The following is a 25,414-nucleotide window of genomic DNA, read 5'->3' as shown; positions in this document are numbered from 1 at the left end:
AGGATCTCTCTACTTACCCTGGGACCTCCTACAACCCAGTAGGGTCTCTCTACTTACCCTGGGACCTCCTACAACCCAGTAGGATCTCTCTACTTACCCTGGGACCTCCTACAACCCAGTAGGATCTCTCTACATACCCTGGGACCTCCTACAACCCAGTAGGATCTCTCTACTTACCCTGGGACCTCCTACAACCCAGTAGGATCTCTCTACTTACCCTGGGACCTCCTACAACCCAGTAGGATCTCTCTACTTACCCTGGGACCTCCTACAACCCAGTAGGATCTCTCTACTTACCCTGGGACCTCCTACAACCCAGTAGGGGCACACTGCTTACCCTGGGACCTCCTACAACACAGTAGGATCTCTCTACTTACCCTGGGACCTCCTACAACCCAATAGGGGCACACTGCTTACCCTGGGACCTCCTACAACCCAGTAGGGGCACACTGCTTACCCAGGGACTCACAGCCATTGTGGCTGTGGGCATCCTCTGGGTGGTAGCAGACTTCGAGCAAGAGGCGTGTGAACGTGCTAGTTACCTCTCCCCGACCTCTCTGCTCCAACGAGGCCCGCTGATCTGAACCTGGACCCTGGTGACCCCACTGACCTGAACCGGGACCCTGGTGACCCCGCTGACCTGAACCTGGACCCTGGTGACCCCGCTGACCTGAACCTGGACCCTGGTGACCCCACTGACCTGAACCTGGACCCTGGTGACCCCACTTACCTGAACCTGGACCTTGGTGACCCCTCTGACCTGAACCTGTACCCTGGTGACCCCACTGACCTGAACCTGTACCCTGGTGACCCCACTGACCTGAACCTGGACCTTGGTGGACGAGACGTTCACCCGCCGCTCTATCCTCAGGCGGATGGTCAAAGACTGCCCAGAAGCGGCGGGTGAAATCCTCAAAGTGGTCCAACACCGCTGGAAGAAGAAGCGGTGTTGGACCACTTTGAGGATTTGAACGTCTCGTCCACCTGAGGCAGAGGATGAGGAGCGCACAAGAGTTTGCGTTGAAATTCCGGACCGCCAGCGCGGGATGGAATGACAGGGCCCTGATCGATCACTACCGGTGCAGTCTGCGCGAGGACGTCTGTCGGGAGATGTTCTGCAGGGACCAGCTGTTGTACCTGTCCATCTGGCTGGATAACCTGCTGGCTACCCGCGGACGTCCAGATCGGGGTCTGTCGGTTCCATCTCCCAGCACCACCGCTCCGACGCCCATGGAGCTGGGAGGTGCTGCACTTAGGGCGACCAGAGGAGGGGCCATTCCATGCACCATCTGTGGCCACGGAGGGCACAATGCCGGTCGGTGCTGGGGAGTCTGGGAGTCGAGGCAGAGGCACTCTCGTGTCACCCCAGGTGAGTTGGCACCAGGCTCACCCAGAGCCCCCTGTTGCTCACATGTTTTTGTTTATGAATTTTCCTGAGTTTTCCCCGCATTCCCAGCATAAGGCGCTCGTAGATTCAGGCGCAGCTGGGAATTTTTTGACAGATCATTTCCCCATAGTTCCTGTGGATATGCCCTTCCCTGTACGCACCCTAGATAGTCGACCATTAGGGTCAGGGCTAATTAGGGAGGCCACCGCTCCACTTGGCATGGTTACGCAGGAGGGTCACAAGGAGAGAATCAGTCTCTTCCTTATTGATTCTCCTGCATTTCCCGTGGTGCTGGGCCTACCCTGGTTGGCCTGTCATGACCCCACTATTTCGTGGCAACAGAGGGTTGGTCACGGGGTGGCCACGAAAGTGCTCGGGGAGGTGTTTAGGGGTTTCTGGGATCTGGGAGATCTGGGACCCCGGGTCGATCTGAGAGATCTGGGAGATCTTCCCATCCAGTTTTAGGATTGTCATTTGTTACTGTTTCTGTAGCACAAAGGTGCTCTGGGAAGGGGTTGCTAGCCCCATGCCCAACCGTCCACTGTAGATTAGCTAGAAATATGACTGTACTACAGAACGTATCAGATTGTTGAATTTGTGGATGTTACCAGACGGGGCTGAGACTATGACATCAGATTGTTGAGGTTGTAGATTGTTACCAGACGGGGCTGAGACTATGACATCAGATTGTTGAGGTTGTAGATTGTTACCAGACAGGGCTGAGACTATGACATCAGATTGTTGAGGTTGTAGATTGTTACCAGACAGGGCTGAGACTATGACATCAGATTGTTGAGGTTGTAGATTGTTACCAGACGGGGCTGAGACTATGACATCAGATTGTTGAGGTTGTAGATTGTTACCAGACGGGGCTGAGACTATGACATCAGATTGTTGAGGTTGTAGATGGTTACCAGACAGGGCTGAGACTATGACATCAGATTGTTGAGGTTGTAGATTGTTACCAGACAGGGCTGAGACTATGACATCAGATTGTTGAGGTTGTAGATTGTTACCAGACAGGGCTGAGACTATGACATAAGATTGTTGAGGTTGTAGATGGTTACCAGACAGGGCTGAGACTATGACATCAGATTGTTGAGGTTGTAGATGCTTACCAGACAGGGCTGAGACTATGACATCAGATTGTTGAGGTTGTAGATGGTTACCAGACAGGGCTGAGACTATGACATCAGATTGTTGAGGTTGTAGATGTTACCAGACGGGGCTGAGACTATGACATCAGATTGTTGAGGTTGTAGATTGTTACCAGACAGGGCTGAGACTATGACATCAGATTGTTGAGGTTGTAGATTGTTACCAGACAGGGCTGAGACTATGACATCAGATTGTTGAGGTTGTAGATGGTTACCAGACAGGGCTGAGACTATGACATCAGATTGTTGAGGTTGTAGATTGTTACCAGACAGGGCTGAGACTATGACATCAGATTGTTGAGGTTGTAGATGGTTACCAGACAGGGCTGAGACTATGACATCAGATTGTTGAGGTTGTAGATGGTTACCAGACAGGGCTGAGACTATGACATCAGATTGTTGAGGTTGTAGATGGTTACCAGACAGGGCTGAGACTATGACATCAGATTGTTGAGGTTGTAGATGGTTACCAGACAGGGCTGAGACTATGACATCAGATTGTTGAGGTTGTAGATTGTTACCAGACAGGGCTGAGACTATGACATCAGATTGTTGAGGTTGTAGATTGTTACCAGACAGGGCTGAGACTATGACATCAGATTGTTGAGGTTGTAGATTGTTACCAGACAGGGCTGAGACTATGACATCAGATTGTTGAGGTTGTAGATGGTTACCAGACAGGGCTGAGACTATGACATCAGATTGTTGAGGTTGTAGATTGTTACCAGACAGGGCTGAGACTATGACATCAGATTGTTGAGGTTGTAGATGGTTACCAGACAGGGCTGAGACTATGACATCAGATTGTTGAGGTTGTAGATGGTTACCAGACAGGGCTGAGACTATGACATCAGATTGTTGAGGTTGTAGATGGTTACCAGACAGGGCTGAGACTATGACATCAGATTGTTGAGGTTGTAGATGGTTACCAGACAGGGCTGAGACTATGACATGAGATTGTTGGATTTGTAGATTGTTACCAGACGGGGCTGAGACTATAACATTACAAGCTATACCCCTCGGTGCTTATGAAATATTGATGTGGACCAAAGCAGGTAATCTTACAGACAGAAAGCTTGATTGGATAGAGAATAAGGTGTATTATATGAGAAGATTTTATTTTAATAATCCCACTTCTCTGCCCAAACAACCCATCACCCTACTCTCCCTGTCACGTTCTGACCCTAGGTCTTTTGTTATTTCTTTGTTTTAGTGTGGTCAGGGCGTGAGTTGGTGGGTTATCTATGTTCGTTTGTCTATGTTGGTTTTTTCGTTTGGCCTGGTATGATTCTCAATCAGAGGCAGGTTTCGTTAGTTGTCTCTGATTGAGAATCATACTTAGGTAATCTTTTTCCACCTGTGTTTCGTGGGTAGTTATTTCCTGTTTAGTGTTTTTGTGTTTCACGTTACGGGATTGTTTCGGTTTTCATTTTGTTTCACTTTGTCAGTTTGTATTTTGTCGTATTCATTCTTATTAAAAGTCATTATGGATACGTACCACGATGCGCATTGGTCTTCCGATCCTTCCTACTACTCCTCATCAGAGGGGGAAGAAGAAAGCAGTTACTCTCCCCCAGGTTATTGTGTTATATATCACCCTGGTCTACTCCCCCCAGGTTATTGTGTTATATATCACCCTGGTCTACTCTCACCCAGGTTATTGTGTTATATATCACCCTGGTCTACTCTCCCCCAGGTTATTGTGTTATATATCACCCTGGTCTACTCTCCCCCAGGTTATTGTGTTATATATCACCCTGGTCTTCTCTCCCCCAGGTTATTGTGTTATATATCACCCTGGTCTACTCTCCCCCAGGTTATTGTGTTATATATCACCCTGGTCTACTCTCCCCCAGGTTATTGTGTTATATATCACCCTGGTCTACTCTCCCCCAGGTTATTGTGTTATATATCACCCTGGTCTACTCTCCTCCAGGTTATTGTGTTATATATCACCCTGGTCTACTCTCCCCCAGGTTACTGTGTTATATATCACCCTGGTCCACTCTCCTCCAGGTTATTGTGTTTTATATCACCCTGGTCTACTCTCCCCCAGGTTACTGTGTTATATATCACCCTGGTCTACTCTCCTCCAGGTTATTGTGTTATATATCACCCTGGTCCACTCGCCCCCAGGTTATTGTGTTATATATCACCCTGGTCTACTCTCCCCCAGGTTATTGTGTTATATATCACCCTGGTCTACTCTCCCCCAGGTTATTGTGTTATATATCACCCTGGTCTACTCCCCCCCCAGGTTGTTATATATCACCCTGGTCTACTCCCCCCCAGGTTGTTATATATCACCCTGGTCCACTCTCCTCCAGGTTATTGTGTTATATATCACCCTGGTCTACTCTCCCCCCAGGTTGTTATATATCACCCTGGTCCACTCTCCCCCAGGTTATTGTGTTATATATCACCATGGTCTACTCCCCCCAGGTTATTGTGTTATATATCACCCTGGTCTACTCCCCCCCCAGGTTGTTATATATCACCCTGGTCTACTCTCCTCCAGGTTATTGTGTTATATATCACCCTGGTCTACTCTCCCCCCAGGTTGTTATATATCACCCTGGTCCACTCTCCCCCAGGTTATTGTGTTATATATCACCCTGGTCTACTCTCCTCCAGGTTACTGTGTTATATATCACCCTGGTCTACTCCCCCCCAGGTTATTGTGTTATATATCACCCTGGTCTACTCTCCTCCAGGTTATTGTGTTATATATCACCCTGGTCTACTCTCCTCCAGGTTATTGTGTTATATATCACCCTGGTCTACTCTCCTCCAGGTTATTGTGTTATATATCACCCTGGTCTACGCTCCTCCAGGTTAATGTGTTATATATCACCCTGGTCTACTCCCCCCAGGTTATTGTGTTATATATCACCCTGGTCTACTCTCCCCCAGGTTATTGTGTTATATATCACCCTGGTCTACTCTCCTCCAGGTTATTGTGTTATATATCACCCTGGTCTATTCTCCCCCAGGTTATTGTGTTATATATCAAATGGAACTGGTCTACAGTTGGGGGACAGTCCTTGTAAGTTTAACATTTCTGTCTACAAAAATATAGCCCTTCCCTTACTATTGAGAAATGGAACATTCCACCCTAACATGTTTGTGGAATACGTTATTAAACTCAACAATGACAGTGTGTAAACTCAACCTAATTCCTCAGTAAGTGGAACATTGTAGGTGTGTGGGGGGAAACCTACTATTATCCGTCTACAAACTGGTCAGGATTCTACTATTATCTTTCTACAAACTGGTCAGGATTCTACTATTATCTGTCTACAAACTGGTCAGGATTCTACTATTATCTGTCTACAAACTGGTCAGGATTCAACTATTATCTGTCTACAAACTGGTCAGGATTCTACTATTATCTGTCTACAAACTGGTCAGGATTCTACTATTATCTGTCTACAAACTGGTCAGGATTCTACTATTATCTGTCTACAAACTGGTCAGGATTCTACTATTATCTGTCTACAAACTGGTCAGGATTCTACTATTATCTGTCTACAAACTGGTCAGGATTCTACTATTATCTGTCTACAAACTGGTCAGGATTCTACTATTATCTGTCTACAAACTGGTCAGGATTCTACTATTATCTGTCTACAAACTGGTCAGGATTCTACTATTATCTGTCTACAAACTGGTCAGGATTCTACTATTATCTGTCTACAAACTGGTCAGGATTCTACTATTATCTGTCTACAAACTGGTCAGGATTCTACTATTATCTGTCTACAAACTGGTCAGGATTCTACTATTATCTGTCTACAAACTGGTCAGGATTCTACTATTATCTGTCTACAAACTGGTCAGGATTCTACTATTATCTGTCTACAAACTGGTCAGGATTCTACTATTATCTGTCTACAAACTGGTCAGGATTCTACTATTATCTGTCTACAAACTGGTCAGGATTCTACTATTATCTGTCTACAAACTGGTCAGGATTCTACTATTATCTGTCTACAAACTGGTCAGGATTCTACTATTATCTGTCTACAAACTGGTCAGGATTCTACTATTATCTGTCTACAAACTGGTCAGGATTCAACTATTATCTGTCTACAAACTGGTCAGGATTCTACTATTATCTGTCTACAAACTGGTCAGGATTCTACTATTATCTGTCTACAAACTGGTCAGGATTCTACTATTATCTGTCTACAAACTGGTCAGGATTCTACTATTATCTGTCTACAAACTGGTCAGGATTCTACTATTATCTGTCTACAAACTGGTCAGGATTCTACTATTATCTGTCTACAAACTGGTCAGGATTCTACTATTATCTGTCTACAAACTGGTCAGGATTCTACTATTATCTGTCTACAAACTGGTCAGGATTCTACTATTATCTGTCTACAAACTGGTCAGGATTCTACTATTATCTGTCTACAAACTGGTCAGGATTCTACTATTATCTGTCTACAAACTGGTCAGGATTCTACTATTATCTGTCTACAAACTGGTCAGGATTCTACTATTATCTGTCTACAAACTGGTCAGGATTCTACTATTATCTGTCTACAAACTGGTCAGGATTCTACTATTATCTGTCTACAAACTGGTCAGGATTCTACTATTATCTGCCTACAAACTGGTCAGGATTCTACTATAATGCTGTTTCTATGAATTGCTATGTTGTTTCTGCTGTAGATTCTACCCCAGTTCCCCCAAATCACCCCTTTCTCCCACTTGTATAGGTTGGACCATTGTAACTGACCCTGGAGTGTTTTTTCTCTACATTAATTCCCAATGATGCCATGACAACTGTGCTTGATTCCAGTAGAGAACTAGCCAATCAGGTAGAAAGAATGGGGGATGCTCCTGCTATTGAAGAATGAATTGCTGAACTTATGGCTATAATTACCATGGTCTTACAAAATAGATTGTCTTTGGATATTCTCCTAGCAGAAAAGTGTGGATGTTGTTCAGAATGTTGTACTTACATTCCGGATTCATCCATTGGGGTTGCTGAGTCTTTTTCCACTATCAGACAGGTGGTTGCTACTGTAAACAAGCGAGATAACGAGTGGGGTTGGCATCTGTTTGCATGGGTGAAAAATAGCCTGGGGAACATTGGAACTCTCATGTTGCAAGGTCTCCTAGCCCTGGTTGGAGTCCTTGTGATATCATTCTGCCTGTTCTCATGCCCGACAACCTTGGTGAGGAGATTGTGTGAAACAACATTATCTCCTACCCCGCCAGATGGTCATGTTACCACAGACTCAACTTGAATGACCTGACGGATCTCCACAGTTCGCCCCTTTATTGTGGATCCAAATTGTTGTATTGGAGACGATAGTACCTACTGATATTATCCTATTGGAGAGGATAGTACCTACTGATATTATCCTATTGGAGAGGATAGTACCTACTGATATTATCCTATTGGAGACGATAGTACCTACTGATATTATCCTATTGGAGAGGATAGTACCTACTGATATTATCCTATTGGAGAGGATAGTACCTACTGATATTGTCCTATTGGAGAGGATAGTACCTACTGATATTGTCCTATTGGAGACGATAGTGCCTACTGATATTGTCCTATTGGAGAGGATAGTACCTACTGATATTATCCTATTGGAGAGGATAGCACCTACTGATATTGTCCTATTGGAGAGGATAGTACCTACTGATATTGTCCTATTGGAGACGATAGTGCCTACTGATATTGTCCTATTGGAGATGATAGTACCTACTGATAGTATCCTATTGGAGAGGATAGTACCTACTGATATTATCCTATTGGAGAGGATAGTACCTACTGATATTGTCCTATTGGAGATGATAGTACCTACTGATATTATCCTATTGGAAAGGATAGTACCTACTGATATTATCCTATTGGAGATGATAGTACCTACTGATATTGTCCTATTGGAGATGATAGTACCTACTGATATTATCCTATTGTTGAGGATAGTACCTACTGGTATTATCCTATTGTTGAGGATAGTACCTACTGATATTATCCTATTGTTGAGGATAGTACCTACTGATATTATCCTATTGGAGAGGATAGTACCTACTGATATTGTCCTATTGGAGATGATAGTAACTACTGATATTATCCTATTGGAGAGGATAGTACCTACTGATATTATCCTATTGGAGATGATAGTACCTAGTGATATTATCCTATTGGAGAGGATAGTACCTACTGATATTATCCTATTGGAGAGGATAGTACCTACTGATATTATCCTATTGTTGAGGATAGTACCTACTGATATTATCCTATTGGAGAGGATAGTACCTACTGCTATTATCCTATTGGAGAGGATAGTACCTACTGATAGTATCCTATTGGAGAGGATAGTACCTACTGATATTATCCTATTGGAGAGGATAGTACCTACTGATATTATCCTATTGTTGAGGATAGTACCTACTGATATTATCCTATTGGAGAGGATAGTACCTACTGATATTGTCCTATTGGAGAGGATAGTACCTACTGATATTGTCCTATTGGAGAGGATAGTACCTACTGATATTATCCTATTGGAGAGGATAGTGCCTACTGATATTATCCTATTGGAGAGGATAGTACCTACTGATATTATCCTATTGGAGAGGACAGTACCTACTGATATTATCCTATTCGAGAGGATAGTACCTACTGATATTATCCTATTCGAGAGGATAGTACCTACTGATATTATCCTATTTGAGAGGATAGTACCTACTGATATTGTCTTATTGGAGAGGATAGTACCTACTGATATTATCCTATTGGAGATGATAGTACCTACTGATATTGTCCTATTGGAGATGATAGTGCCTACTGCCATCTATATGAACCCGATCCCTATGAATCTCCATACTCCCTGGATTGTTATTATTACATGGCCTTTTAGTAGTTCCATTGAGGCCACCCCTTTCTGTGTAAAATGCACATTTCCCAGAAACCAGAAGGTTTTCAGTTCATCTCAGATATGTCATGTTTGGTGATGCCTATGGTTTCCATGGCACCAAAGGGGGAATTGTGGTGGCAGAATTAGTGTTGAACTGTTGTAACTTCTCAAGGGACATGTTCTGTGTTGGACTGTGATGCCTTTCATAGAGTCCTGGTGTGTCTGTACCTTAAACACAAGGCCATTGTGTTCTGGAACTGTTGCTGGTATAAATAACTGTAACAATCTGATGGTATTATCACCTCCCACTATATAAGGGACATGGAACCATTTACTCAGGGGGTTCTTCCCTGTGAAATCACAATCATCTCCTCTGCAGTTGAAGATTAAATATGTTTTTATTATACAATTAAAAAGTCTCTGTCTTGCTCTTTAGATCTAATTTTCCACAACACCAGCAAGAGGCCTGCCCAGCATTATCCAATGAGGTTGCAGGGCGGGCCCAATAGCTCAGTGAGTGAGTGAGTGAGTGAGTGAGTGAGTGAGTGAGTGAGTGAGTGAGTGAGTGAGTGAGTGAGTGAGTGAGTGAGTGAGTGAGTGAGTATCTGCACATACTGTATGCACATACTGTATCTACATTGTGTCTGTCTGTATACACAGTTGAAGTGGGAAGTTTACATACACTTAGGTTGGAGTCATTAAAACTCGTTTTTCAAACACTCCACAAATTTCTTGTTGACAAACTATAGTTTTGGCAAGTCGGTTAGGACATCTACTTTGTGCATGACTCAAGTAATCTTTCCAACAATTGTTTACAGACAGATTATTTCACTTATAATTCACTGTATTACAATTCCAGTGGGTCAGAAGTTTACATACACTAAGTTGACTGTGCCTTTAAACAGCTTGGAAAATTCCAGAAAATTATGTCATGGCTGTAGAAGCTTCTGATAGGCTAATTGACATAATTTGAGTCTATTGGAGGTGTACCTGTGGATGTATTTCAAGACCTACCTTCAAACTCAGTGCCTCGTTGCTTGACATCATGGGAAAATCAAAAGAAATCAGCCAAGACCTCCACAAGTCTGGTTCATCCTTGGGAGCAATTTCCAAACGCCTGAAGGTACCACGTTCATCTTTAGAAACAATAGTACGCAAGTATTAACACAATGGGACCAACCAGCCATCATACTGCTTGTCACGTCATGTGTATAGGTGGCAGGGAAGTCAGGGGCAGGAGAATCGAACTTGGTTTAAATGAAGTAGTTTAATAACTTAAAAAACACAGCTCCAAAACCATAGTAATAAAAGCAAAGTGTATTTTACAGTACTGTATTGTAATCATGCATTGTATTTTATAGTACTGTATTGTATTTTACAGTACTGTATTGTATTTTACAGTACTGTATAGTAATCATGTATTGTATTGTACTGTATTGTAATCATGTATTGTATTTTACAGTACTGTATTGTAATCGTGTATTGTACAGTACTATATTGTAATCATGTATTGTACAGTAATGTATTGTACAGTAATGTATTGTAATCATATATTGTATTTTACAGTACTGTATTGTAATCCTGTATTTTACAGTACTGTATTGTAATCATGTATTGTACAGTAATGTATTGTATTTTACAGTACTGTATAGTAATCATGTATTGTATTGTACTGTATTGTAATCATATATTGTATTTTACAGTACTGTATTGTAATCATGTATTGTAGTGGTCCTGTGAGGCTCAGTTAGTAAGAGCATGGCACTAGCAACACCAGAGTGGTGGGTTCTATTTCCACGGGGGTCACACACCAAAATGTGTGGACTCACTGTTACATTGGATATAAATCACACATATTAAGGTACTACAGTAATGTATAGGGGATGGCTTACATACAGTACATCACTGATCTGGTCATTATCATATTTCTTTCAACTTATTGTGACGTGAAATCCTACTAGTACATTACACTATATATCAAACTTACTATGTTTCTACAAACATACATTTTCATGATGCAGTTCTCCGACTCTGTAGCAGACAAAGCAGTGTTAAATCTGTACCAGACAAAGCAGTGTTAAATCTGTAGCAGACAAAGCAGTGTTAAATCTGTAGCAGACAAAGCAGTGTTAAATCTGTAGCAGACAAAGCAGTGTTAAATCTGTAGCAGACAAAGCAGTGTTAAATCTGTAGCAGACAAAGCAGTGTTAAATCTGTAGCAGACAAAGCAGTGTTAAATCTGTAGCAGACAAAGCAGTGTTAAATCTGTAGCAGACAAAGCAGTGTTAAATCTGTAGCAGACAAAGCAGTGTTAAATCTGTAGCAGACAAAGCAGTGTTAAATCTGTAGCAGACAAAGCAGTGTTAAATCTGTAGCAGACAAAGCAGTGTTAAATCTGTAGCAGACAAAGCAGTGTTAAATCTGTAGCAGACAAAGCAGTGTTAAATCTGTAGCAGACAAAGCAGTGTTAAATCTGTAGCAGACAAAGCAGTGTTAAATCTGTAGCAGACAAAGCAGTGTTAAATCTGTAGCAGACAAAGCAGTGTTAAATCTGTAGCAGACAAAGCAGTGTTAAATCTGTAGCAGACAAAGCAGTGTTAAATCTGTAGCAGACAAAGCAGTGTTAAATCTGTAGCAGACAAAGCAGTGTTAAATCTGTAGCAGACAAAGCAGTGTTAAATCTGTAGCAGACAAAGCAGTGTTAAATCTGTAGCAGACAAAGCAGTGTTAAATCTGTAGCAGACAAAGCAGTGTTAAATCTGTAGCAGACAAAGCAGTGTTAAATCTGTAGCAGACAAAGCAGTGTTAAATCTGTAGCAGACAAAGCAGTGTTAAATCTGTAGCAGACAAAGCAGTGTTAAATCTGTAGCAGACAAAGCAGTGTTAAATCTGTAGCAGACAAAGCAGTGTTAAATCTGTAGCAGACAAAGCAGTGTTAAATCTGTAGCAGACAAAGCAGTGTTAAATCTGTAGCAGACAAAGCAGTGTTAAATCTGTAGCAGACAAAGCAGTGTTAAATCTGTAGCAGACAAAGCAGTGTTAAATCTGTAGCAGACAAAGCAGTGTTAAATCTGTAGCAGACAAAGCAGTGTTAAATCTGTAGCAGACAAAGCAGTGTTAAATCTGTAGCAGACAAAGCAGTGTTAAATCTGTAGCAGACAAAGCAGTGTTAAATCTGTAGCAGACAAAGCAGTGTTAAATCTGTAGCAGACAAAGCAGTGTTAAATCTGTAGCAGACAAAGCAGTGTTAAATCTGTAGCAGACAAAGCAGTGTTAAATCTGTAGCAGACAAAGCAGTGTTAAATCTGTAGCAGACAAAGCAGTGTTAAATCTGTAGCAGACAAAGCAGTGTTAAATCTGTAGCAGACAAAGCAGTGTTAAATCTGTAGCAGACAAAGCAGTGTTAAATCTGTAGCAGACAAAGCAGTGTTAAATCTGTAGCAGACAAAGCAGTGTTAAATCTGTAGCAGACAAAGCAGTGTTAAATCTGTAGCAGACAAAGCAGTGTTAAATCTGTAGCAGACAAAGCAGTGTTAAATCTGTAGCAGACAAAGCAGTGTTAAATCTGTAGCAGACAAAGCAGTGTTAAATCTGTAGCAGACAAAGCAGTGTTAAATCTGTAGCAGACAAAGCAGTGTTAAATCTGTAGCAGACAAAGCAGTGTTAAATCTGTAGCAGACAAAGCAGTGTTAAATCTGTAGCAGACAAAGCAGTGTTAAATCTGTAGCAGACAAAGCAGTGTTAAATCTGTAGCAGACAAAGCAGTGTTAAATCTGTAGCAGACAAAGCAGTGTTAAATCTGTAGCAGACAAAGCAGTGTTAAATCTGTAGCAGACAAAGCAGTGTTAAATCTGTAGTAGACAAAGCAGTTTAAATCTGTAGCAGACAAAGCAGTGTTAAATCTGTAGCAGACAAAGCAGTGTTATATCTGTAGCAGACAAAGCAGTGTTAAATCTGTAGCAGACAAAGCAGTTTAAATCTGTAGCAGACAAAGCAGTGTTAAATCTGTAGCAGACAAAGCAGTGTTAAATCTGTAGCAGACAAAGCAGTGTTAAATCTGTAGCAGACAAAGCAGTGTTAAATCTGTAGCAGACAAAGCAGTGTTAAATCTGTAGCAGACAAAGCAGTGTTAAATCTGTAGCAGACAAAGCAGTGTTAAATCTGTAGCAGACAAAGCAGTTTAAAATCTGTAGCAGACAAAGCAGTTTAAAATCTGTAGCAGACAAAGCAGTTTAAAATCTGTAGCAGACAAAGCAGTGTAAAATCTGTAGCAGACAAAGCAGTTTAAAATCTGTAGCAGACAAAGCAGTTTAAATCTGTAGCAGACAAAGCAGTGTTAAATCTGTAGCAGACAAAGCAGTTTAAAATCTGTAGCAGACAAAGCAGTTTAAAATCTGTAGCAGACAAAGCAGTTTAAAATCTGTAGCAGACAAAGCAGTTTAAATCTGTAGCAGACAAAGCAGTGTAAAATCTGTAGCAGACAAAGCAGTGTAAAATCTGTAGCAGACAAAGCAGTTTAAAATCTGTAGCAGACAAAGCAGTGTTAAATCTGTAGCAGACAAAGCAGTTTAAAATCTGTAGCAGACAAAGCAGTGTTAAATCTGTAGCAGACAAAGCAGTTTAAAATCTGTAGCAGACAAAGCAGTTTAAAATCTGTAGCAGACAAAGCAGTTTAAAATCTGTAGCAGACAAAGCAGTTTAAATCTGTAGCAGACAAAGCAGTGTAAAATCTGTAGCAGACAAAGCAGTTTAAAATCTGTAGCAGACAAAGCAGTGTAAAATCTGTAGCAGACAAAGCAGTTTAAATCTGTAGCAGACAAAGCAGTTTAAATCTGTAGCAGACAAAGCAGTGTTAAATCTGTAGCAGACAAAGCAGTGTTAAATCTGTAGCGTATGGTAGAGAAATTGTAATTCAGTTATCTGGCAACAGCTCTGGTGGACATTCCTGCAGTCAGCATGCCAATTGCATGCTCCCTCAAAACTTGAGACATCTGTGGCATTGTGTTGTGTGAGAAAACTGCACATTTTAGAGTGGCCTTTTATTGTCCCCAGCACAAGGTGCACCTGTGTAATGATCATGCTGTTTAATCAGCTTCTTGATATGCCACACCTGTCAGGTGGATGGATTATCTTGGCAAAGTAGAAATCCTCACTAACAGCGATGTAAACCAATTTGTGCACAACATTTGAGATAAATAATATTTTTGTGTGTATGCAACATTTCTGGGATCTTTTATTTCAGCTGATGAAACATGGGACTTTACATGTTGCGTTTATATTGTTGTTCAGTATATGTTCTGAATGTAATTATATCACTTTATGTATCAACCTTCTTCCCAACTGAAGGAATAAAACAACTGTAATGAATGAAGCCTTTGAGAGTTTAAAGGTTTGTCTGCATGGTGTTTACATGTAACCACAGGTAGTGTACACACACACTGTCACGACTTCCACCGAAGGTGGCCCCTCTCTCTGTTCGGGCGGCGCTCGGCGGTCGTCGTCACCGGTCTACTAGCCATCGCCGCTCCACCTTTCATTTTCCATTTGTTTTGTCTTGGTTTTCCGCACACCTGGTTCACATTCCCTCATCTGACTAAATGTATATTAGCCTCTGTTCCCCCCATGTCTGTGTGTGGAATTGTTTGTTTGTTACGTGTGGTTCGCATCAGGCTGGTTTGCGCCGGGTATGTGTTTGACCCGTGTGTTTTGTTTATTGTACCGTTTGGGTACTTTGGGCGTGATCACTGTGTTCCTTGGGCATGAATAAAGTTCGCCTGTTATCACTCTGCTCTCCTGCACCTGACTTCCCTTCAACCAGTTGCGCACATCGTGACACTCCAAACGAATGGAACATGGATGGGCTCCACATTCGCTCCAATCAATACTAACCTTTAGGTGCTGTAGAAAATATAGTATTATTTATATAATTTTGAAGAACATTTTGTTAACAATGAAAATGAAAATCCATTCTTGAATTAAACCTGGAAGTTGTATCGATATGTTGAGGACATTTTTTGCACATGGGGAGGGAACGGAGCATATCTGTCAGACTTCATGGCATTTCTCAATGACATTGACCCCAATCTTAAAAACTTCTTATGGCTGCAGGGGCAGTATTGAGTAACTTGGATAAAGGTGCCGATTTCAAACGGCCTCGTACTCAATTCTTGCTCGTACAATATGCATATTATTATTACTATTGGATAGAAAACACTCTCAAGTTTCTAAAACCGTTTGAATTATATCTGTGAGTAAAACAGAACTCATTTTGCAGCAAACTTCCTGTCAGAAAGTGAAAAATCTCAAATCGAGGCTCTGTTCCAGGCCCTCCCTATGATTTTGCTTGAGATTAATGACTATACATGTACTTCATACGCCTTCCACTAGATGTCAATAGGCAGTGAGAGAAGAAATGGAGTGTATAGCTAGAACTGAGGTCGAATAAGACCTCTTGGAATGACGTGACACCAATTTCCTGTTTTCAGGATGACACGATGAGGAACCTGGGATTGCCTTCTGAAAAGCTGTCGTTATAGACGGCAACTATCTCCGGCTTTGATTTTATTTGATAAATGTGACAATATCATCGTAAAGTATGTTTTTTCAATATAGTTTAATCAGATTATTTAAATTTTTTCGGGAGTTTTGCCGTGTTCCGTTCTCTGAGTTTGTTGACGATGGAGAGATTCTCGCCACTTGGCAAGTTTTGCTTGCTAAATCGAGAGGGAAAAAGGCCGTTCTAAAACCAAACAACGATTGTTCTGGACAAAGGACCCCTTGTACAACATTCTGATGGAAGATCATCAAAAGTAGGACCCATTTTATGATGCTATTTCATATATCTGTCGAACTGGATGTCGTAATGAAGTTATTTTTAGAATTCTAACACGGCGATTGCATTAAGAACTAAGCTATCTTTAATTTGCTGTCCAACATGTATTTTTTTATAACGTTTATGATTAGTTATTGATTAGATTAGGTGCCTCCAAGATTTCTCCGGACATTGTTATTGCATTTTGCATAGTATTCACATTGTATAACCACGATTTGTGCCGCTAAATATGCACATTTTCGAACAAACCATATATGTATTGTGTAATATGATGTTATAGGACTGTCATCTGATGAATTTTGAGAAGGTTAGTGAAAAAATTAATATCTTTTGCTGGTTTATTCGTTATCGCTACTGTTGGCTTGAATCAATGCTGTTGTGTTTTTGGCTATTGTGGTAAGCTAATATAATGCTATATTGTGTTTTCGCTGTAAAACACTTAAAGAATCAGAAGTATTGGCTGGATTCACAAGATGTTTGTCTTTAATTTGCTGTACAACATGTATTTTTCATAAATGTTTTATGATGAGTATTTAGGTATTTCAATTTGCTCTCTGTAATTGTTCTAGCTGCTTCGGTGCTATTTCCGATTGTAGCTGCAATGTAAAACTATGATTTATAGCTCAAATATGCACATTTTTCGAACAAAACATAGATTTATTGTATAACTTGTTATAAGACTGTCATCTGATGAAGTTTTTTCTTGGTTAGTTTGGTTGGTTCTTGGTTAGTTAGGTTGGTTTTGTGCAAGCAACCTGTGCTGTGAAAAATGTCTGTGCTTTTTTGTATTTGGTGGTGAGCTAACATAAATATACGTGGTGTTTTCGCTGTAAAACATTTTAAAAATCGGACATGTTGGCTGGATTCACAAGATGTGTATCTTTCATTTGCTGTATTGGACTTGTTAATGTGTGAAAGTTAAATATTTCTAAAAAATATATTTTGAATTTCGCGCCCTGCACTTGAGCTGGCTGTTGTCATAAGTGTACCGACACCGGGCTGCAGCCATAACAGGTTTTAAATTCACTATTGAATGTGACACTAGACGTGTTCATTACCTCGATATGTGGATTGATAAATCACATGGAACCCTGTTTACAACTCTGTATAGAAAACAAACGGACAGTTATACTCTATTACAGGGAGACAGATTCCTCCCTGAGACAATACTCTATTACAGGGAGACAGATTCCACCCTGAGACAATACTCTATTACAGGGAAACAGATTCCCCCCTGAGACAATACTATATTACAGGGAGACAGATTCCACCCTGAGACAATACTATATTACAGGGAGACAGATTCCACCCTGAGACAATACTATATTACAGGGAGACAGATTCCACCCTGAGACATTACTATATTACAGGGAGACAGATTCCACCCTGAAACAATACTATATTACAGGGAGACAGATTCCACCCTGAGACAATACTCTATTACAGGGAGACAGATTCCACCCTGAGACAATACTATATTACAGGGAGACAGATTCCACCCTGAGACAATACTATATTACAGGGAGACAGATTCCACCCTGAGACAATACTATATTACAGGGAGACAGATTCCACCCTGAGACATTACTATATTACAGGGAGACAGATTCCACCCTGAAACAATACTATATTACAGGGAGACAGATTCCACCCTGAGACAATACTCTATTACAGGGAGACAGATTCCACCCTGAGACAATACTATATTACAGGGAGACAGATTCCACCCTGAGACAATACTCTATTACAGGGAGACAGATTCCACCCTGAGACAATACTATATTACAGGGAGACAGATTCCACCCTGAGACAATACTCTATTACAGGGAGACAGATTCCACCCTGAGACATTAAAAAGAGAACTTCCAAGAAGCCAGTGTTTCAGACTGCGTGGTATATGTCTCTCCACAGAGGACTCTGTAGAAACAGCAGCTGAGATGTGCAATGTGTTTCTAAGAGGCTCCTCTCCACAATGTGTTTCTAAGAGGCTCCTCTCCACAATGTGTTTCTAAGAGGCTCCTCTCCACAATGTGTTTCTAAGAGGCTCCTCTCCACAATGTGTTTCTAAGAGGCTCCTCTCCACAATATGTTTCTAAGAGGCTCCTCTCCACAATGTGTTTCTAAGAGGCTCCTCTCCACAATGTGTTTCTAAGAGGCTCCTCTCCACAATGTGTTTCTAAGAGGCTCCTCTCCACAATGTGTTTCTAAGAGGCTCCTCTCCACAATGTGTTTCTAAGAGGCTCCTCTCCACAATGTGTTTCTAAGAGGCTCCTCTCCACAATGTGTTTCTAAGAGGCTCCTCTCCACAATGTGTGGATGAAGCTCTTAATGTGGCATTAGGGGAAACACCAGATGAACTGCTACAACAAAGAGCCACTAGAGGTAAAGAACTCTGTAATGTTCACCACCACATAGACTTTGAACTCGCACAAAGTGTGAGATGCTGTCAAGAACCATTGTCATGTTTTATCATAGGACCCAGCTTTGGCAGCTGAATTTACGAACCCACCACTTACTGTATATAGGAGAGGTCGGGTAAATTTAACATCCCACCACTTATTGTATATAGGAGAGTTCGGGTAAATTGAAGAACCGACCCGTATTGTATATATTATTATATATTGTATAAAGGAGAGGTCGCAATTTACGCGACAAATTGGTCCATGCCAAACTTCCAGCCACAAAAGAAAACGAGCCAGGCTCTTTTACGCCCTCTTCTGATTGGTAGCTATAAATGAAGATGCTGAGCCCAGTGCAACAATATGATGAAGTGTGAACGTTTCTGCCACCCACATACAGGAGAACGGTTCCAAATAAATGACATTATTACGTGCTCCACCACCCATGTTATCTACATGATTAAATGTCCATGTGGGCTGTGTTATGTAGGTAAACACCACCCATGTTATCTACATGATTAAATGTCCATGTGGGTTGTGTTATGTAGGTAAACACCACCCATGTTATCTACATGATTAAATGTCCATGTGGGTTGTGTTATGTAGGTAAACACCACCCATGTTATCTACATGATTAAATGTCCATGTGGGTTGTGTTATGTAGGTAAACACCACCCATGTTATCTACATGATTAAATGTCCATGTGGGCTGTGTTATGTAGGTAAACACCACCCATGTTATCTATATGATTAATGTCCATGTGGGTTGTGTTATGTAGGTAAACACCACCCATGTTATCTACATGATTAAATGTCCATGTGGGCTGTGTTGTGTAGGTAAACACCACCCATGTTATCTACATGATTAAATGTCCATGTGGGTTGTGTTATGTAGGTAATCACCACCCATGTTATCTACATGATTAAATGTCCATGTGGGTTGTGTTATGTAGGTAAACACCACCCATGTTATCTACATGATTAAATGTCCATGTGGGCTGTGTTATGTAGGTAAACACCACCCATGTTATCTACATGATTAAATGTCCATGTGGGTTGTGTTATGTAGGTAAACACCACCCATGTTATCTACATGATTAAATGTCCATGTGGGTTGTGTTATGTAGGTAAACACCACCCATGTTATCTACGTTATTAAATGTCCGTGTGGGTTGTGTTATGTAGGTAAACACCACCCATGTTATCTACATGATTACATGTCCGTGTGGGTTGTGTTATGTAGGTAAACACCACCCATGTTATCTACATGATTAAATGTCCATGTGAGTTGTGTTATGTAGGTAAACACCACCCATGTTATCTACATGATTAAATGTCCATGTGGGCTGTGTTATGTAGGTAAACACCACCCATGTTATCTACATGATTAAATGTCCATGTGGGTTGTGTTATGTAGGTAAACACCACCCATGTTATCTACATCATTAAATGTCCATGTGGGTTGTGTTATGTAGGTAAACACCACCCATGTTATCTACATGATTAAATGTCCATGTGGGCTGTGTTATGTAGGTAAACACCACCCATGTTATCTACATGATTAAATGTCCATGTGGGTTGTGTTATGTAGGTAAACACCACCCATGTTATCTACATGATTAAATGTCCATGTGGGCTGTGTTATGTAGGTAAACACCACCCATGTTATCTACATGATTAAATGTCCATGTGGATTGTGTTATGTAGGTAAACACCACCCATGGTATCTACATGATTAAATGTCCACGTGGGCTGTGTTATGTAGGTAAACACCACCCATGTTATCTACATGATTAAATGTCCATGTGGGTTGTGTTATGTAGGTAAACACCACCCATGTTATCTACATGATTAAATGTCCATGTGGGTTGTGTTATGTAGGTAAACACCACCCATGTTATCTACATGATTAAATGTCCATGTGGGCTGTGTTATGTAGGTAAACACCACCCATGTTATCTACATGATTAAATGTCCATGTGGGTTGTGTAATGTAGGTAAACACCACCCATGTTATCTACATGATTAAATGTCCATGTGGGTTGTGTTATGTAGGTAAACACCACCCATGTTATCTACATGATTAAATGTCCATGTTGGTTGTGTTATGTAGGTAAACACGACCCATGTTATCTACATGATTAAATGTCCATGTGGGTTGTGTTATGTAGGTAAACACCACCCATGTTATCTACATGATTAAATGTCCATGTGGGTTGTGTTATGTAGGTAAACACCACCCATGTTACTACATGATTAAATGTCCATATGGGCTGTGTTATGTAGGTAAACACCACCCATGTTATCTACATGATTAAATGTCCATGGGGGTTGTGTTATGTAGGTAAACACCACCCATGTTATCTACATGATTAAATGTCCATGTGGGTTGTGTTATGTAGGTAAACACCACCCATGTTATCTACATGATTAAATGTCCATGTGGGTTGTGTTATGTAGGTAAACACCACCCATGTTATCTACATGATTGAATGTCCATGGGGGTTGTGTTATGTAGGTAAACACCACCCATGTTATCTACATGATTAAATGTCCATGGGGGTTGTGTTATGTAGGTAAACACCACCCATGTTATCTACATGATTAAATGTCCATGTGGGTTGTGTTATGTAGGTAAACACCACCCATGTTATCTACATGATTAAATGTCCATGTGGGTTGTGTTATGTAGATAAACACCACCCATGTTATCTACATGATTAAATGTCCATGTGGGTTGTGTTATGTAGGTAAACACCACCCATGTTATCTACATGATTAAATGTCCATGTGGGTTGTGTTATGTAGGTAAACACCACCCATGTTATCTACATGATTAAATGTCCATGTGGGTTGTGTTATGTAGGTAAACACCACCCATGTTACTACATGATTAAATGCCCATGTGGGTTGTGTTATGTAGGTAAACACCACCCATGTTATCTACATGATTAAATGTCCATATGGGCTGTGTTATGTAGGTAAACACCACCCATGTTATCTACATGATTAAATGTCCATGGGGGTTGTGTTATGTAGGTAAACACCACCCATGTTATCTACATGATTAAATGTCCATGTGGGTTGTGTTATGTAGGTAAACACCACCCATGTTATCTACATGATTAAATGTCCATGTGGGTTGTGTTATGTAGGTAAACACCACCCATGTTATCTACATGATTAAATGTCCATGGGGGTTGTGTTATGTAGGTAAACACCACCCATGTTATCTACATGATTAAATGTCCATGGGGGTTGTGTTATGTAGGTAAACACCACCCATGTTATCTACATGATTAAATGTCCATGTGGGTTGTGTTATGTAGGTAAACACCACCCATGTTATCTACATGATTAAATGTCCATGTGGGTTGTGTTATGTAGATAAATACCACCCATGTTATCTACATGATTAAATGTCCATGTGGGTTGTGTTATGTAGGTAAACACCACCCATGTTATCTACATGATTAAATGTCCATGTGGGTTGTGTTATGTAGGTAAACACCACCCATGTTATCTACATGATTAAATGTCCATGTGGGTTGTGTTATGTAGGTAAACACCACCCATGTTACTACATGATTAAATGCCCATGTGGGTTGTGTTATGTAGGTAAACACCACCCATGTTATCTACATGATTAAATGTCCATGTGGGTTGTGTTATGTAGGTAAACACCACCCATGTTATCTACATGATTAAATGTCCATGTGGGTTGTGTTATGTAGGTAAAACCTCTCGTTATCTCAGAGAATTAGTGAACATAAAAGTTCAATCAGGAGTAAAGACAGGGATTATCCAGTCTCAGTACATTGTAATGACCTACAACATGACATTAATACCTTTAGGTTGTGTGACAGAGAGAAAGTCAAGATATCAGACAGGGGAGGTGATATAACACTGAGCTAATAGTTACACCAGTTTATATAGAATAGACCTATAGTTACATCAGTTTATATGGAATAGACCTATAGTTACATCAGTTTATATGGAATAGACCTATAGTTACATCAGTTTATATGGAATAGACCTATAGTTACATCAGTTTATATGGAATAGGCCTATAGTTACATCAGTTCATATGGAATAGGCCTATAGTTACATCAGTTTATATGGAATAGACCTATAGTTACATCAGTTTATATGGAATAGACCTATAGTTACATCAGTTTATATGGAATAGACCTATAGTTACATCAGTTTATATGGAATAGACCTATAGTTACATCAGTTTATATGGAATAGACCTATAGTTACATCAGTTTATATGGAATAGGCCTATAGTTACATCAGTTTATCTGGAATAGACCTATAGTTACATCAGTTTATATGGAATAGACCTATAGTTACATCAGTTTATATGGAATAGACCTATAGTTACATCAGTTTATATGGAATAGACCTATAGTTACATCAGTTTATATGGAATAGGCCTAAGGTTACACCAGCGCCATGGAATCAGAGAGGATTTTAAGCAAATTCAACCCTCCTCCTCCACTCTTGACATCTGAAGGAGGAGTCTCTGAAAACCTATTTAAAGCAGTCTGTCCTGACTCAGATCAACAGTCTCCAGTCTACCAACTGGTCTCTGTAACTTCATCTTTGTCTCTGTGGTGTACAGTCTTCAGGTGATGATGGAGGTATTGAATCATCTCTCTACTCTCCTCCTTCTCTCTCTCCTTCCTCCTGCTCTCTCTCATGTAGTGAAGAACTTCAGTGAGTGCAAGAAGTTCTTCCTGGAGGGGACAACTCCAAATCTCCCAGGTATTTTGGTTGGTGGGGAAGTCCAGAACCAGAACCGCAACCGCTACAAGCCGATCTGCCAGAATTACAAGAACACCTACAGGTTTGCAACTCTCTACGACACGACCAACAGGATCCCTGTGTTCTCAGCCTACAACTTCACTGGTCCAGACCCCGGAATAAAAGATGAAGTTTGCAAACTAAGTCGTTCCTGGAGGATTGAGCAACAGGTAGTTATAATAATATCTATTCATTCAAAATGTGAATTTGTTTACTGCTATGGACATGCAATATCTTTGAGACAGAAATGCACCTTTGGTTCATCCACTTTCAGCTTACGTCAAGGATTGTGAAATTGTGACTTTTTGTATCAGTTAATGTATGAACTTATTGCAAATTTTAATGTCTGACTGATGTTTCTGCAGCTCAAAAATAATAACAGGAAAACACTCCACCTCCAAAGTGAGGTGAAGAAGCTTAATAATAATAAAGATATAGTCAACCAGGCTGCGAACGCAGACTACAAAAATAACAGCCGGGGTCTGCAGAAAGGTCACCTGTTCCCATGTTCGCATGCACCTGATGATGATACCAAGAGGTCCACTTACACCCTGACAAACGCCGTTCCCCAGGTAGGTTCTTTCAACGGGGGCAGATGGCGTGTAGTAGAGGGCAACGTCAGAGATGCTCTTGTGAGTAACTGTAAGATTAACAACAAGAGAAAGGCCTATGTGGTGACTGGAGCAGTTCCCAACAACAACAACAACAAACTGAACAACAGAGTGAACATCCCAGATCTCCTGTGGACAGCCTTCTGCTGTGAAACCAGTGAGAAGGACAAGTGGGTGGCCGGAGCATACTGGGGGGAGAACAAAGAGGACAATGGGAACATATTGACCCTGGTAACCTTGGGAAAACTCGAAGTCAAGTTGAAGAAAAGCTACAATGGTAATGTCAAGGTGTTTCACGATAAATGTCCAAGAAACGTTAATGTACAACAGGTTAAGAGGGGCAGGGAAGAGAGCGGAGAAGAGGATAATATGTCAGAGAAAAAGAGAAGGAGAATAAAGATGAAGAGAGCATCAATGGAGTTAAAGGAATGTGATGAGGAGGATGAGTGTGATTGTGACTGTGATGAAAAGTGATGAGTTTTGTCCAGTGGTAATTCCCACAACTATTGAGTACACATTCCCTAAGTTACAAGGGTTATAATGGTTATAGTGGTTATAAGGGTTAAATAATTAGGGTTATTATCCAGCATTATAAGGGTTATAATTGTTAAAAGGGTTAAGTAACAAGTGTTATAAGGGGTAAGTAATAAGTGTTATAAGCCATGGTTAAAATGGTTATAATAAGGGTTATAATAAGGGTTATAATGGTTATAATGGTTATAATAGGGTTATAATGGTTATAATAAGGGTTATAATGGTTATAATAAGGGTTATAATGGTTATAATAAGGGTTATAATGGTTATAATAAGGGTTATAATGGTTATAATTAAACAAGTTTAAGGGTTATAAACATTAAAGACCAGCTCTGTTACTTTGGCGACTAAGAAAGTATATTTTAAACCTCCCACTTTGTGCTTGATGTATCAATGTGTCGTTCAAACATATAGAATCTATGAGCAGAATTACTGTTTCCCTACATTTCACCCCCCTAGCAAATTGAGTCTTAGCCAATGAGCATCAGCCCCTCACATGTGAGTGAAAGCTACTGTGGTGGCAGAATTTGTGTTGAACTGTTGTAACTTCTCAAGGGACATGTTCTGTGTTGGACTGTGATGCCTTTCATAGAGTCCTGGTGTGTCTGGACCTTAAACACAAGGCCATTGTGTTCTGGAACTGTTGCTGGTATAAATAACTGTAACAATCTGATGGTATTATCACCTCCCACTATATAAGGGACATGGAACCATTTACTCAGGGGGTTCTTCCCTGTGAAATCACAATCATCTCCCCTGCAGCTGCTTGATTAAAGATCTTTCTATACAATT

The 25,414-nt window shown here is 40.8% G+C and overlaps 3 protein-coding genes across 4 annotated transcripts in view; 1 reads left to right on the top strand and 2 right to left on the bottom strand.

Annotated features, from left to right (window-relative positions):
* The window catches only part of LOC139561513 (endonuclease domain-containing 1 protein-like), a 177,282-nt gene that overhangs the window by 69,656 nt on the left and 82,212 nt on the right, over nucleotides 1-25,414 (bottom strand). The window lies entirely within an intron of this gene.
* Nucleotides 1-25,414, bottom strand: part of LOC139561523 (endonuclease domain-containing 1 protein-like) — a 97,776-nt gene that overhangs the window by 10,421 nt on the left and 61,941 nt on the right. The gene's annotated exons all lie outside the window — the stretch shown is intronic.
* On the top strand, nucleotides 997-25,414 carry LOC139560996 (uncharacterized). Its single transcript, XM_071377788.1, has 3 exons — nucleotides 997-1,369; nucleotides 23,379-23,647; nucleotides 23,843-25,414. The coding sequence occupies exons 1-3, from the start codon at nucleotides 997-999 to the stop codon at nucleotides 24,560-24,562; spliced, it is 1,362 nt and encodes a 453-aa protein (XP_071233889.1). The 3' UTR covers nucleotides 24,563-25,414.

This window comes from Salvelinus alpinus, chromosome 31 (genome assembly GCF_045679555.1).
Source record: "Salvelinus alpinus chromosome 31, SLU_Salpinus.1, whole genome shotgun sequence".
NCBI lineage: Eukaryota > Metazoa > Chordata > Actinopteri > Salmoniformes > Salmonidae > Salvelinus > Salvelinus alpinus.
Note: the sequence above shows the minus strand (reverse complement) of the source record. Positions and strands in the feature narration are given on the sequence as shown.